This window comes from Leptonychotes weddellii, chromosome 1 (genome assembly GCF_054177405.1).
Source record: "Leptonychotes weddellii isolate Sample4059 chromosome 1, ASM5417740v2, whole genome shotgun sequence".
NCBI classification, from domain to species: domain Eukaryota; kingdom Metazoa; phylum Chordata; class Mammalia; order Carnivora; family Phocidae; genus Leptonychotes; species Leptonychotes weddellii.
This window is the reverse complement of record NC_138369.1, coordinates 179,832,303-179,845,350: the sequence shown is the minus strand read 5'-3', so window position 1 is coordinate 179,845,350 and position 13,048 is coordinate 179,832,303. Positions and strand designations below refer to the sequence as shown.

Sequence of the window (13,048 nt, the reverse complement as noted above, 5' to 3'; positions counted from 1 at the left end):
TTTTAAATAGCTTTTCTGAGAACTGGCTTAAAATTGTGGGTGACTAGGTGGAGCTCACGTTGCTTAGATGGAGGGTGAATTTCAGAGATGTGTCATTGTATCACATTCTGGGGACCTGAGTAAGACAGTAATTGTACAGTTAGACCATCAAGGCTGTGTTCATACAATAGATACAGAGTGAACCTCCTTTAATTAAACAAGTGAAATAACACCACAATGAATTGCCCTTGTTAACTCTTCTATTCAGGAGACAAAGTGTAGACTAATTTTTGAAATCTATAAAATTCTTTCTCTGTTCTCTTTTCTCAACACCATTCCCCCCCAACCCCCAAGTTAACTTTCTCTCTTGATCTTACTCTTAGTAATTCCGTGAGAAAGTGTTAGCAAAATGAAAGTTCACTAAATGAATGACTGTAATTAAGGAGTCAAATACTTAAAGGCATAATTCCTTTCCTACACAATCATAGGCCAATAGGGAACTTCTAAACCTGGAAAACCTTCAAAATTCAAAGAAACATCTCTTTAGAGTTGGATTAAGGTATAAAAGCTGATTTGGGGGGGTGAAAATAAACTAAATCTCTCTGCTCTTCCAATCTTACCACCATAGGCACCATGGCCTTAAGGAAGTCAAATGATCTCACTTCTTTGATATGCATGTTGTATAGTCTATTTGTCCAGCTCTTTGGAGAAGAGGGAAAGTGGTCAGGAGAATGGGGTAGGGCACAGTTGTTTGTTCCTCAATGTAATCCTGTAGCCTTTCATGGGTATCATGGCAAGTGGGAAGAAGATCCTAATTCCCAGATCTTGCTACCTTCCCTCTACCTTTCTCCCAATACTTAAGTGAGCAACTTTTAGAATTGCTACTTTATTCAATCATACCTTCTACAAATATTTTGAGTATTTATCAAATGCAAGTGGTAGAATTCAAAGAGAAGTAAAACATTTCCTGCCATCAAGGAATTAATAATCAATGGATAAGGGGGCGCCTGGGTGGCTCAGTTGGTTAAGCGACTGCCTTCAGCTCAGGTCATGATCCTGGAGTCCTGGGATTGAGTCCCACATCGGGCTCCCTGCTCAGCGGGGAGTCTGCTTCTCCCTCTGACCCTCCCCCCTCTCATGCTCTCTCTATCTCATTCTCTCTCTCAAATAAATGAATAAAATCTTAAAAAAAAAAATCAATGGATAAGATAGCTGACATAGTTAATATATAATTATTATGCATAAATACATAATAAATACATAATTGACATAATACAAATAGTTAAGATAATAGTTTACATAGTTAACATGATGCAAGACCTGAGGAAGTACCAGAGAGTTAACAAGGAGCCTCCTACAAAAACACAGAATCAATTCTCATGTTTTTCCCTCTTAAAATATTTGCCTCCCATAACTCTGATTTTTTTCAATCTGAGCAGTAAGTTTTGGAATAACCCCTCTTCTGGCTGTAAAACTCCTGCAGTGTGACTCAATAGCCAATTCAATATGCAGCATTTATTTTTACAATACTGTATTGTTAATGGAACCCATTCTTCAGGCACGCAGGGCAAAAAGAGAGACTCCTTGCCAAAGGCTCGTATTGAAAATGTGCTTGGTGATTCATTTAGCATATTTGATTATTCTTCAGAATTCCCAGACTAGAAATAGTGAGCTCACCAATGCATAAAAAAATTGATGGTGCTAAACATTGATATGAATCAATAAAATTATGACCAGAGTATATGAATCAATTAACAAAAATAGAGAGAGAATTGTCAAACATTGCCCTTCTAATAAAAATTCTATTTAAAATACAAATAAAAGAAGAGGAGACAATTTCCAGTTGTGTTCAGGCCTGGCAAGTATTGACACCTACAACTCAGCAGTCAGTCTAAAGTAGCCATAGTTTAAAGCTAGAAGGTTCTGACAATAAAATTTAAATTCAGATTTTTTTTAACATGGATAATCAAAAGTCAGGAGCACTATTTTCCTTTGTTATATTTTTGTGTTTGGATCAGCAAGTGAATTACTTTCCATGACATGGGGGCAAACCAATCCATTCAAAGAAGGAAAGCTTATTATTGTATATGAGTACATATATATAACAACTTTTCGTTAAGCCTTTCTCATAATGTGTTAAGGTGGTATGCTTCTAATACACGTATGTGTGCACACACTCACACTCATATATACTTGAGTCTTGAATTCAAGAAAAAGACCAGTGTCGGGCTCAGTTGGTTAAGCGACTGCCTTCGGCTCAGGTCATGATCCTGGAGTCCCGGGATAGAATCCCACATCAGGCTCCCTGCTCAACAGGGAGTCTGCTTCTCCCTCTGACCCTCCTCCCTCTCATGCTCTCTGTTTCTCATTCTCTCTCTCGCAAATAAATAAAATCTTAAAAAAAAAAAAAATTTTTAAAAAGAAGACCAGTGTCATTTGGTCCTATTACTTCTGAGCAATGTGACTAAGCAAGTCACATCAACAGTCTCAGAGACCTTGAAATTCTATGAGTCTGTGTCCTTACAATAAGTATTCTAACAAGTGGAAGGAAAGCTGATCAACTACTTTTCACTTGACCTCAGGAAGTCTTACTTCCACTTTACATAAGGAAACGGAGGCTTAGCAAGGTTGGATAACTGGTCCGAGGTTACGAGCTAGAACACAACCCAGCTATACTCTTAGACTGTTGAGTCGACGGTCTCCATCTCTGTACTCCACTGCCTATCTAAGATTCCAGAATTTTAAGATTACTAGATAAAGCTTTAATCTCTACCTAGTACTATGCAATTAGCCTGCCCCAAAACACTTGACAATGCTTCTTTATGTATGTGCTTTTATTTATTATTTAATTAATAAATATGTTTAATAACCTTGTGGTTAATCAGCAAGATTCCTCAGAGTCCTCTGAGTGCATGACAGCCTGAAAAGTCACAGATGCCAGTGACCCAGAGTTTTCCTCTGCCCTGAAGAATGAAATGACCAAGGGTTTTACTGCATCTGGCTCTCTTTGGCCAGTGGGTATTCACACTTCTTTGATGCAAAATATGACTGTGTCCACTATACTTCCTATTCCTCTCATTTGCACTTTAGTATGGTATACTAAAGAATTGAAACATCTAGACTGCAAATATAGTAACACATAACTTCTCTGAAGTTCAGTTTTCAGCAACCTCGCCTATCTGGTAGAATTACTTTTTACTCCTTAAATGGCACTGTAGAAGGGTAGCTTGTTAAAGTTTCATGTAATATGGTAAATTTCCCAATTCCCTCATATTTCAATTGGGAAAACGGAGATCAAGGAGTAGGCGTAGCAGTCTCTGAGCATCACAAACAGATGGGAGAGGACCTTCTGGGTGCTCATGCACTGGGTGTGTGTTCTTTGGATACTATTCTGATACAATCGGTCGTTTTCTCTGCCAAGTGCTTCTTCAGAGTCAGAAAATACGGGTCTGAATCCAAGCCTTGTTTTTACCAGCTCTGTGTATGTCACACCCTCATGTCATAAAATGAGGCTAGTAGTTCCTACTTCACACAAGAGTGAGAATGAAAGAAAATAGCATTTGTGAAAATGTCCAGTATATCTGACATGAGACTCAGAGAGTGTTTTTCTTTTTTTTTTTTTTAAAGATTTTATTTATTTATTGAGAGAGAGAATGAGAGACAGAGAGCATGAGAGGGAGGAGAGTCAGAGGGAGAAGCAGACTCCCTGCCGAGCAGGGAGCCTGATTCGGGACTCGATCCCAGGACTCCAGGATCATGACCTGAGCCAAAGGCAGTCGTTTAACCAACTGAGCCACCCAGGCGCCCCTCAGAGAGTGTTTTTCAAAGTGAGATATTTTGTAGCACATCTGTCTGCTGATTGGAATGATCAGGCAGAGAGGGACAAATCGATAATGCAAGGGAGGGAAACTGCAGAAGCAACATCCCTGTGTAGGTGAGAGAGTCTGGTGCACCCACCAGGTCCGAGCACGGATAGTGCATCCTAGTAATAGGAGGGAAATGGGAGAATACAGACAGACATGCTGGTAATGAGGTGGGTGGATGGGGTGGTGGGAACCTGTTGCTTCTGCTTTTTTAGTAAGCTAGAAAGCAAGATCTTCAGGTGAGAGTTTGGATGATCAGTCAGGATTCCTTATAACAAGGAAGAAATTGAGTGTTAGCCACATCACCCAGATGTGAAAATTCTTCCAGAGTAGAACTGTTTAATGAAGGAACAAATACTCATGCATATTATTTACCAAGGTTACTCTGAAACATTTATTCTGCAATCAGTATTGAGCAAGATATACTATGTGCTGGGAACTGTGACAAGAACTGTGCCCATCAGACAGGTGAGATGTGGCCCCTGATTTCAAAGAAAGTAGATTCATAAGTGAAGATAAACATGAAGACAAATATGTGTCTTCCTCTGGGCTGACTTGTAAGCTCTAAGTATATTTAAGATACAGTTGGGGTCACAAGGGCAACAGTGTTCTTATCTGAGTTGCTTTAAAAGCCTTCCCAGAGAAAATGAAGGTTGGCCTACACTTTAAAGAGTGAGTTAGAGTGTGGGAGGCAGCATGGTGGGGAAAGGCATTCCATATTTGGAGACTAGTTGGTGGCTGAGGATGAATTATGGTAGGAGATAAAATGGTAGGTGGTGAGCAGAGGCCAGTTCACAAAGGACATTCTACACTGTGTTAATGATTAGGAGCAATTCTGTAAGCCAAAATGTAGTGTGCACCTGAAGAAATTGCTACAAACAAACAAAACAAGCTGTTATTTCCCACATTTAATCTCCAGAAACAGGTGACTTTTAATCCAGTTTGATAAAGATTGCATTTTAGGTAAAAAGATGAAGTTAATTATGTTGCCCATCCTCAATCCTCTGTGTATGGTATAATTCATCACTAACCAAGGATGTGAGAGGTATATTCATGCTTTCTACTGTACCATTATTCCTAAGAACCTTTCATCTGTGTTCGCAATATGGAGGATACTAAAAGAGAAATTAGCCAAAATAAGTATGGCCTCTTGCCCTCAAGATGTCAGATCTAAGTGAAGATCTAACAGAGCAACACAGAGCAGCAATGAACTCATGCTGAGGAATAGGAAGGAGTAGGAAGAAAAGAAGAAAGGCCTGGATCAAGCCTTTCTTTTTCCCTAATTTTCAGAACAGCAGGGGAGTTGGGCATATGAGGGGAAAATGTGGGGTTGCAGAGGAGGAGCACAAGCCTCTTCTCCATCCTTCTAACCTTTCCTTCTTGGTCCTATGTGGGCCAACCAGCAAGTTCAGCCCACAGCCAGAGCTTTAGTTGTCTACATTATTGAAATTACAAAGCAGTCATTTGAACATCGAGCTAATTATAGCTTGGAAATAATATCTGAATGCTGACTCACTTTGTGTGCAGCTTATGAAGGAATACTCAGAGAAAAGGTTGAAAATGCTATTGTTGGCTTTTATGTAAGTCAATGATCCTAAGATTTGCCGTGGAAGGTCAGGTTTTGACACTAATGACTTGAGCTGGCTTTTTGGGTATAAATGTTAGAGATTTTTTTACTCCTTTTTTAAATTGATTCAATGATAAAGATGGCTTTAAAGTTTATGTGGCATGATAAATAAGAGTAAAGGCAATGTCTTTTAAGGAGGACATATTCTTTTCCCTTTCTGAATATCCTATATTCCTTTAAAGTAAATATTCTGAACCAATGGCAAACAGGCTGGTAACCACATTATTTAATTACCCAAGTAATGTAGACTTACTCAAATAATCTAGTCAAGATTATGACACAAAAAAAGTATCTAATCAGAGAATGGCAGTAGTTGTGGTTAAAGTCCTTCTGAGAAAGGAATTGAAAAATAAACATTTTTCTGGATCAGTATAGGATGAGTATGTGTGGTCACCATCAAATATTTTCAAAGACAATTCCAACAACTGCAAGGGACTTGGCTTTAAAGAAATAATGAAGATTTGTAAATGTGACAAACTGTTGACCTAATTTTGAACCTCAGCTAAGTTTGCTCCATTCAACGAGTTAACACACTTTCTTTTCATCTTACTATTATTAGAAATGGAACCAGAGCATCTTTATACAAAGAACACATCTAGTGAATAATTGCAATTACTCTCACAGCCCTCATATTTTATCAACAAGATTTGCTAGCAAAACATTTTGGAAATAAGGACAATATATAAAATTCTCTCTGTGAAAGTTTACCTAAGCATTAGACAATTATTCTGCAGATATTTATCTTGATAGAATTCCTATTTCAGAAGCTAGGGCATAATATGTTGACTTATGTAGGGTCAAATCTATCCACAAAATTATACAAATGCTTTTTATTCATTCTATTTTTTGTTTTTTAGATTTGAACTTCTAAAATTAATTATAGCTTATGGAAAGCTCAAGCCCAACAGTTTTCACTTTGACTATTGATAAAATTATTGGGTATTGGTGAAATAAAGGTATTTTCGTCATTTTTAGATTAGGATGAAAAATTGAGGAATTGACAATAAAAGGAAAGAGAAGTAAAAGATGGCAGGAGGGTAAAATGACAAAAACAAATAAAAATGACAAAATCTTTGGAATGAGACTACTAAATTAAATTTGGCTTCCCCATTAATTAATAATCTTACTTGACCTCTCTGAGACTCAGTTTTCTATCAATAAAGAAAGGAGATAAAACCACCGGCCTTGAAGGGTTTTAATCATGATTAAATGAGATGACATGTAATGTAATATGCAGTCAATATTCTGGTTCCCATCTTTCTACCCTCTATGATATTATGGAAAGTTTCCATGTTGTCTTGAAGATATTATCATTATTAACATGTGAGCCAAATAAACAGTAGCAAAGGTGCCAGTTTGAAATAAGGTTTTAGTAAATTATGTATTAATATATCATAATATATAGTACAGGTCAGGATCCATAGATGCTTAGCCTAAGATGTAGACTCTTGTGCAAGTTTATTTATTGAGAGAGTGCTCTCAGGAGAAGCCAACGGTGAAATGAGGCAAGTTCAGCAGGGCAGAGAAAGGAACTAGGAGAAATCTAGCCTCAGCCTTATCCCACCAGCAGACTTTGGAATGTGTTTTTCACCCCAGCATGCATGTGCCCTCTAGGAGGCTAACACACCCCAATATTACTCATTCATTGGCTAGGCTACCACCCCCCTGGGAGTTTGGGGCATAGCCCTCAGGCATCTCCAAGCTAGCAGGCTCCCGTAGGCCAACGGCAGCCAACACTCCCTGTAGCAAGTACACTAGACTGATAAAGGGGGAATGAGTATGGCACCAGCCAAAACCGCCACAGGTAGGAGGAGGGAGACTGATTTCAATCACATCAATTTTATTCTAAATCATGCACTCCAGCATAGAGCTCTCCCAACTTAAACAAAACCAGTATAACAATTCAGTTTTTCAAGACCAAATATGAGAAAAATCACTCACTTTTTTTTAAAGATTTTATTTATTTTTTGAGAGAGAGAGAGTGAGAGAGAAAGAGAGAGGGAGAGAGCGAGCACAAGCAGGGGGAGTGGGAGAGGGAGAAGCAGGCTTCCCGCAGAGCAGGACCCCCGATGCGGGGCTTGATCCCAGGACCCCAGGATCATGACCTGAGCTGAAGGCAGACACTTAACAACTGAGCCACCCAGGTGCCCCACAATTACCCACTTTTTTTTTCCTTTTTCCAGTTCCGAAATTCCTTTATTGTTGTTTTTTAATTTTATTACGTTATGTTAGTCACCATGCATTACATCATTAGTTTTTGATGTAGTATTCCATGATTCATTGTTTGCGTATAACACCCAGTGTTCCATGCAGAACGTGCCCTCTTTAATACCCATCACCAGGCTAACCTATCCCCCACCCACCTCCCCTCTAGAACCGTCAGTTTGTTTCTCAGAGTCCATCATCTCTCATGGTTCGTCTCCCCCTCCGATTGTTAATGTTAATAACACAATTACTCACTTTTAAGAAAGGTTCACTATAAGATTCTTTGAACAGGAAATATTCTTAGAATATTTCACATTGAATTTGATTTACATATATTTGATTTGCCTACTAATTTTAGGAATTAATCTTCCCGAGATCTCCAGACTATAGTCTTGTGAAACTTGATGACAAGTACACAGAGTGAATGTTTCAGCTATATTGTAGGACACTGTATTTTACTGATTCATAAATTAGGACACCTTACGTTACATATATCAAATCAAGTTGTACACCTTAAGTATATAAAATTCTTAACTGTCTTTATAGTTCAAAAAAGCTTTCAAAATGAACAAAATATATTGAAACACATGACCTGGAAAAACCTTTCTTAGTTGAGTTATGTATGCAAATTAAAAAAGGAAGGAAGGAAGAAAGAAAGAAAGAAAGAAAGAAAAAAAAGAAAGAAAGAAAGAAAGAAAGAAAGAAAGAAAGAAAGAAAGAAAGAAAGAAATTAGAATGCCTTGACTAATACCATGAAGCTACTTATTGGGAAAAAGAACCATTCAATGTTGGAATTGTCCTGGAATTAGGGTGACCAACCCTCAGTTTGCCAGAGACCAAGGGTATCCCCAGGATATAAGAGTTCAATTTTAAAACCCAGACAATCCCAATCCAGGGCAAATCAAGACTGACTGGTCAGCCTACCTGGTTATAGCAAGAAGGTTCCTTACACCTGTGAACTGAGAAATTAGCGTATTTGGCTCTTTAGTTTTAGATTACGTAAATACATAATTTGCCCCCTTCACATTTTAAATTGAGAATGAAACAAACAGTAGCAGGTTTTATATCCCCTTCACCGCCCCCTCACCTATGCCCAATGCTTGAAAAGTTGTTTTTATGTGAAGTTCCTAGTTACATGACAGGATTTTTGTCAGGTATCACATTTGATTGTTCTGAGGCAGAAACTGAAAATCCACAGGTCATCCCTGGTTTCTCTCAGCAGGTACTGAGCAAAGCTTTATCTTGATTCAGAAGTGATGTTTTTTATTTATTCCTATTAATTTCTATTTTGAGCCATTGGGAGGTTAGAATTTTATCCTCTATCAACTTGAAAGCTGGCTTTCTATTTTTAAAATTTCAGGAAGCCACATCATTGACTAAATCCATTTATAATTGGATTTCCTCAGTGTACACAAAGCCTATAGTCGTGTGGTGCCAAGAGCAAATACTCGGAATTTTAAATGATGTGCTAACTTTCATACCATTTAACTAACTTATGCTAAGACCAAAGAAGGAAGTGAACACATCCTGGTTTTATGTTAACTTCAGTGTCTTGCTCCAGAATATCGCCACTTTCTAACCCTCACCCAGAGCCTGGATCACGCAGTGAGGTTCTTGTTTCAAGATTTTTCTGATCCAAGTAACTGCCAGCAACCCTGTGACCTCAGAGTAAAGCATAAGTAAAATTTAAATTCAGAAAAGCCTAGACTATTCCCAAGAGAATGAGAATAGGTGATGATCTCTCGGAGCAAGTCTGACAAAGTGCTTGCCCTCAAAGGCTAGAGCATGTCCTCTATTTCAAGGGAGTTTAAAGAAGGGCCGTGGTGGAAGCAAGCCATCTCTTTCAACAAATTGCTTGACTGAGTTCCAATTCTGCGCCTTGTAACACTTCCACATGTGATGCCCTCTTCCCATTAAAACTGCTGTAAACCTTACATGAGATCACCTAGCGATTTGCTGCAAGAAAAAGTCCATTCAGAACAAAAGTCCCTGCTACCTCTCAGTTAATACCCAACCCTTGAAAACCATAGAGATGATGCTTGCTTTTATCCACTGGACTACTCAGTATTGTTGGAGCCCCTATCCACATCCAAGCCAGCATGCTTGCAGGCGGACACACCCTAAATTAACTGGCAAGTAACTTCCTCACATCAAATGCTTTACACATACTTCATACACACCTCTTCACAAACAACATGGCATCTCCAAGGACAGAGATTGAATTCAACCTCTGCACTTAATGGAAATCTCTAAGAAGTAAAAAGAACCATGACCTTCTCCAGCCAATCCTCTGATGCTTAGATATGAAAAATATTTTAGCTCTCATCCTCATAACATTCCTGCAAGGTAGATTTTTGTATTGCCATTTGATAAGTGAGGAAAATGGAACTCAGTTGGTTTGATCAACTTGTCCAACTGGTAAAGTGCAGAGAGGATTTGACTCTGGGGCTCTGGAATGCCAAAGTCCATGCTGCTTTGTTATATACCAAAACTGCCTCCACTGAAGAAATTTCTGTTCAGTATGTTTAACTGACAGTCTCACAAGAGGTACAGTAAGAACACTTATTACAAGTTATTTGAAGCACTAATACCCTGTCCTCAATGAATCGACAGTTAGATAGGAGAGGCAGACAAGGAAGCAATTAATCCAATACAGAGTAATACATATATTCATAGGGAAAATTACAGAACACTATGGGAAACTTAGGAAGAACACCTAACCTGGTCTTTAAGATTTAGGGCTTCTTGGAGGAAGGAACATCAAAGATGAAATCTGAAGGGCAATTCGAAATTATCAAGATGACGCTAGGATACTAGCCTACCCCAAGCCTTCCAGAGAGGGTAAATGTGATAAGCTGGAGCTAGGGGGTTAATGAATACATGGGAATCAAGCCAAAAGCCATCATTCAATAAGGAAGAATTGCAAATGCAAATGATCATGAAGCAATAGAGAAGAAACAGATTTTAAATAGATATATTCTAAAATAAGTAAACTGCTGCAAATTCTCCAACACTGGACTATCCAATACCAGTCTCTGGAGACTCCTCTGAAGTGGTTTGAAGGATGTTAAGGATACAGGGGGAAATATGTGAGTCTGATGCCACACTCCAAGCCTCTGCCTATCTGTAATGTTTTTAATAAGAAGCAAAATATGGATGACAGATGTAAGATGATCTTTTATTCCTTAGGCTCAGTGAATTTACATTAAATGGAAATAAGCAGCCTGTCTTAGTAATTGGAGTGTGACCCCTTTGCAAGCAGCTTCCGGCAACAGGTCTGTCCAGGAGTGTTTGTAAGGCTCTTGCCCCAGGGTAACTGCACAAGGGTGGTGGGTGAGTAGAAGCCAAGCGGAGGTGAGAGTGGCAGTACCTGGCACACACTTTTTAATAGCATTTTTTATTAACTATTTGATTGTGTAATGCCTTTTACACAAAATCAGTCATATTCGGTATCAGTTGCTCAAACTTGCCTGGGGGTACAATCTGGAAGAACTTAAAGAGTACCTTGCCGATGTCACAAATGTCAGACGACAAAGAAACAGACGTTCAGCAGCTGTGTTATTGTAGGAGGAGGCTTCACACTGCACAGAACCAAGTTCACTTACTGCATTCTCACTGCTAAGGGACAGCAACACCTCCATCACTGCCATGTTGCTGCGTTCCTGTCTCAGAAAGGTGTTTTATGTATTTTTAATGCAGCAGTAATAAGATTATTAAAAATTAAACCATAGGTGCACTTTCATTAATATACTTTCAGTGTAGTTTGCTAATTAGAGATCTGGAAAGCCCATCTTTTATAATTGGTTTTTCTTATTTTAAAACGTTTTATTCAGTGATGGCTAATAGTAAATTTTGCTCCATACCAAGAGAGAGACTGGAAGCTGATCTAAATGAGAACAAACCCAACCTATTCTAATTAACGTGATTCAACTGAACTGTAATGGCATCAAAACAATTGACTTTTACCATTCCAACTTAATTATTCTACATTAGGCAGAGTAATGTATGCTGTTTGCCCCTTAAAGCAGTTTTGAAGGTGACATCTTTGAAGTATGGCACCAAGCGATTTTTTTTCTCACCCACAATTTGTGAATATTGTTTTAAAACACGATTAAGTCAAATAACCATAGTCTAATTAAGTCTTTTGTGGTTTTAAGGCAGTTTCATGAAATGCCACTGGATTTATTTGACTCTTTTCTTCACTTGACTGAAAGTTCTTGCGAGGCTGAGTGAATCTAAACCCCAGAATTCTGGTCCCGAGGAAATAAATGTTGCAAAGTATTTGGGTTGAAAAAGTATTGCTTAATGTAATGTTAGGAAAACAAAACTCAAGGACTTACTCAGCAGTTCTGCCAAAATATCATGATATTGCTTTAGGCAAGTCCTACTCGCTTCTCTGCTCTGGTAGGTATTGCTGCAAAAGGGTTAGTTAAGAAGTTGTAGGAAGATGAGCACTTGGGATTTATAGCATGTGAACCTGTCACAGAATAATAAAAGACCCCCAGAGCTAAAATACAAGATAATTTTTTTTTAAAGATTTTATTTATTTGTTCATAAGAGACAGAGAGAGAGGCAGAGGGAGAAGCAGGCTCCCCGCTGAGCAGGGAGCCCAATGAGGGACTCGATCCCAGGACCCTGGGATCATGACCTGAGCCGAAGGCAGACGCTTAACCATCTGAGCCACCCAGGCGCCCTACAAGATAATTTTTAAAGCTAAGTTTATTTGCTTGATGAACAAGAGAGTGGTATATCTCTCAAAAAAATGAGTTCAGCAAGTATCCTGGAGCTGAGTGGCAGAGTAAGGACAGAAAGAAAGGAAGGGACTTATTCCATGTTAGGATTTCTAAGCATGACATTCTAATGGATTCTTTAGAGAAATGGGCTGAACATTCCTTCTTAGATTGACCATTTATCTGGTTTAACTTTCAAAAGTGTGGCTTTAGTTTTCAGAGAGGTCCAGAGTGGGTTCCTAACACTGCTGGACTCTGCACTCAGGCAGGAGATACTTGTGTAAGCACATGCGGGGAGCTGGGGCAAATTTCCAAACCAGATAGAGGAAGGAATAGAACGGTGGACTCTCAGAGATTGTTCCACTGAACATCTTCGTGTATAGAAGCAAACATGGAAGCCCCATAAGATGAAGTAATTTTCCCAGAACCACAAAAGTCTTGCTACTTGGGCGCCTGGGTGGCTCAGATGGTTAAGCGTCTGCCTTCGGCTCAGGTCATGATCCCAGGGTCCTGGGATCGAGTCCCACATCGGGCTCCCCGCTCAGCGGGGAGCCTGCTTCTCCCTCTGACCCTCTCCCCTCTCATGCTGTTTCTCTCTCGCTCGCTCTCTAAAAAATAAATAAAATCTTTAAAAAAAAAAAAAA

At 39.0% G+C, this 13,048-nt stretch overlaps 1 protein-coding gene across 1 annotated transcript in view; it reads left to right on the top strand.

Moving 5' to 3' along the window:
- GRIK1 (glutamate ionotropic receptor kainate type subunit 1) overlaps window positions 1–13,048 on the top strand; it is a 130,410-nt gene that overhangs the window by 65,822 nt on the left and 51,540 nt on the right. The window contains exon 11 of the mRNA XM_081819155.1: window positions 5,772–5,778. Within this exon, the coding sequence (XP_081675281.1) occupies window positions 5,772–5,778 (7 nt within the window). The remainder of the gene's footprint in view (window positions 1–5,771; window positions 5,779–13,048) is intronic.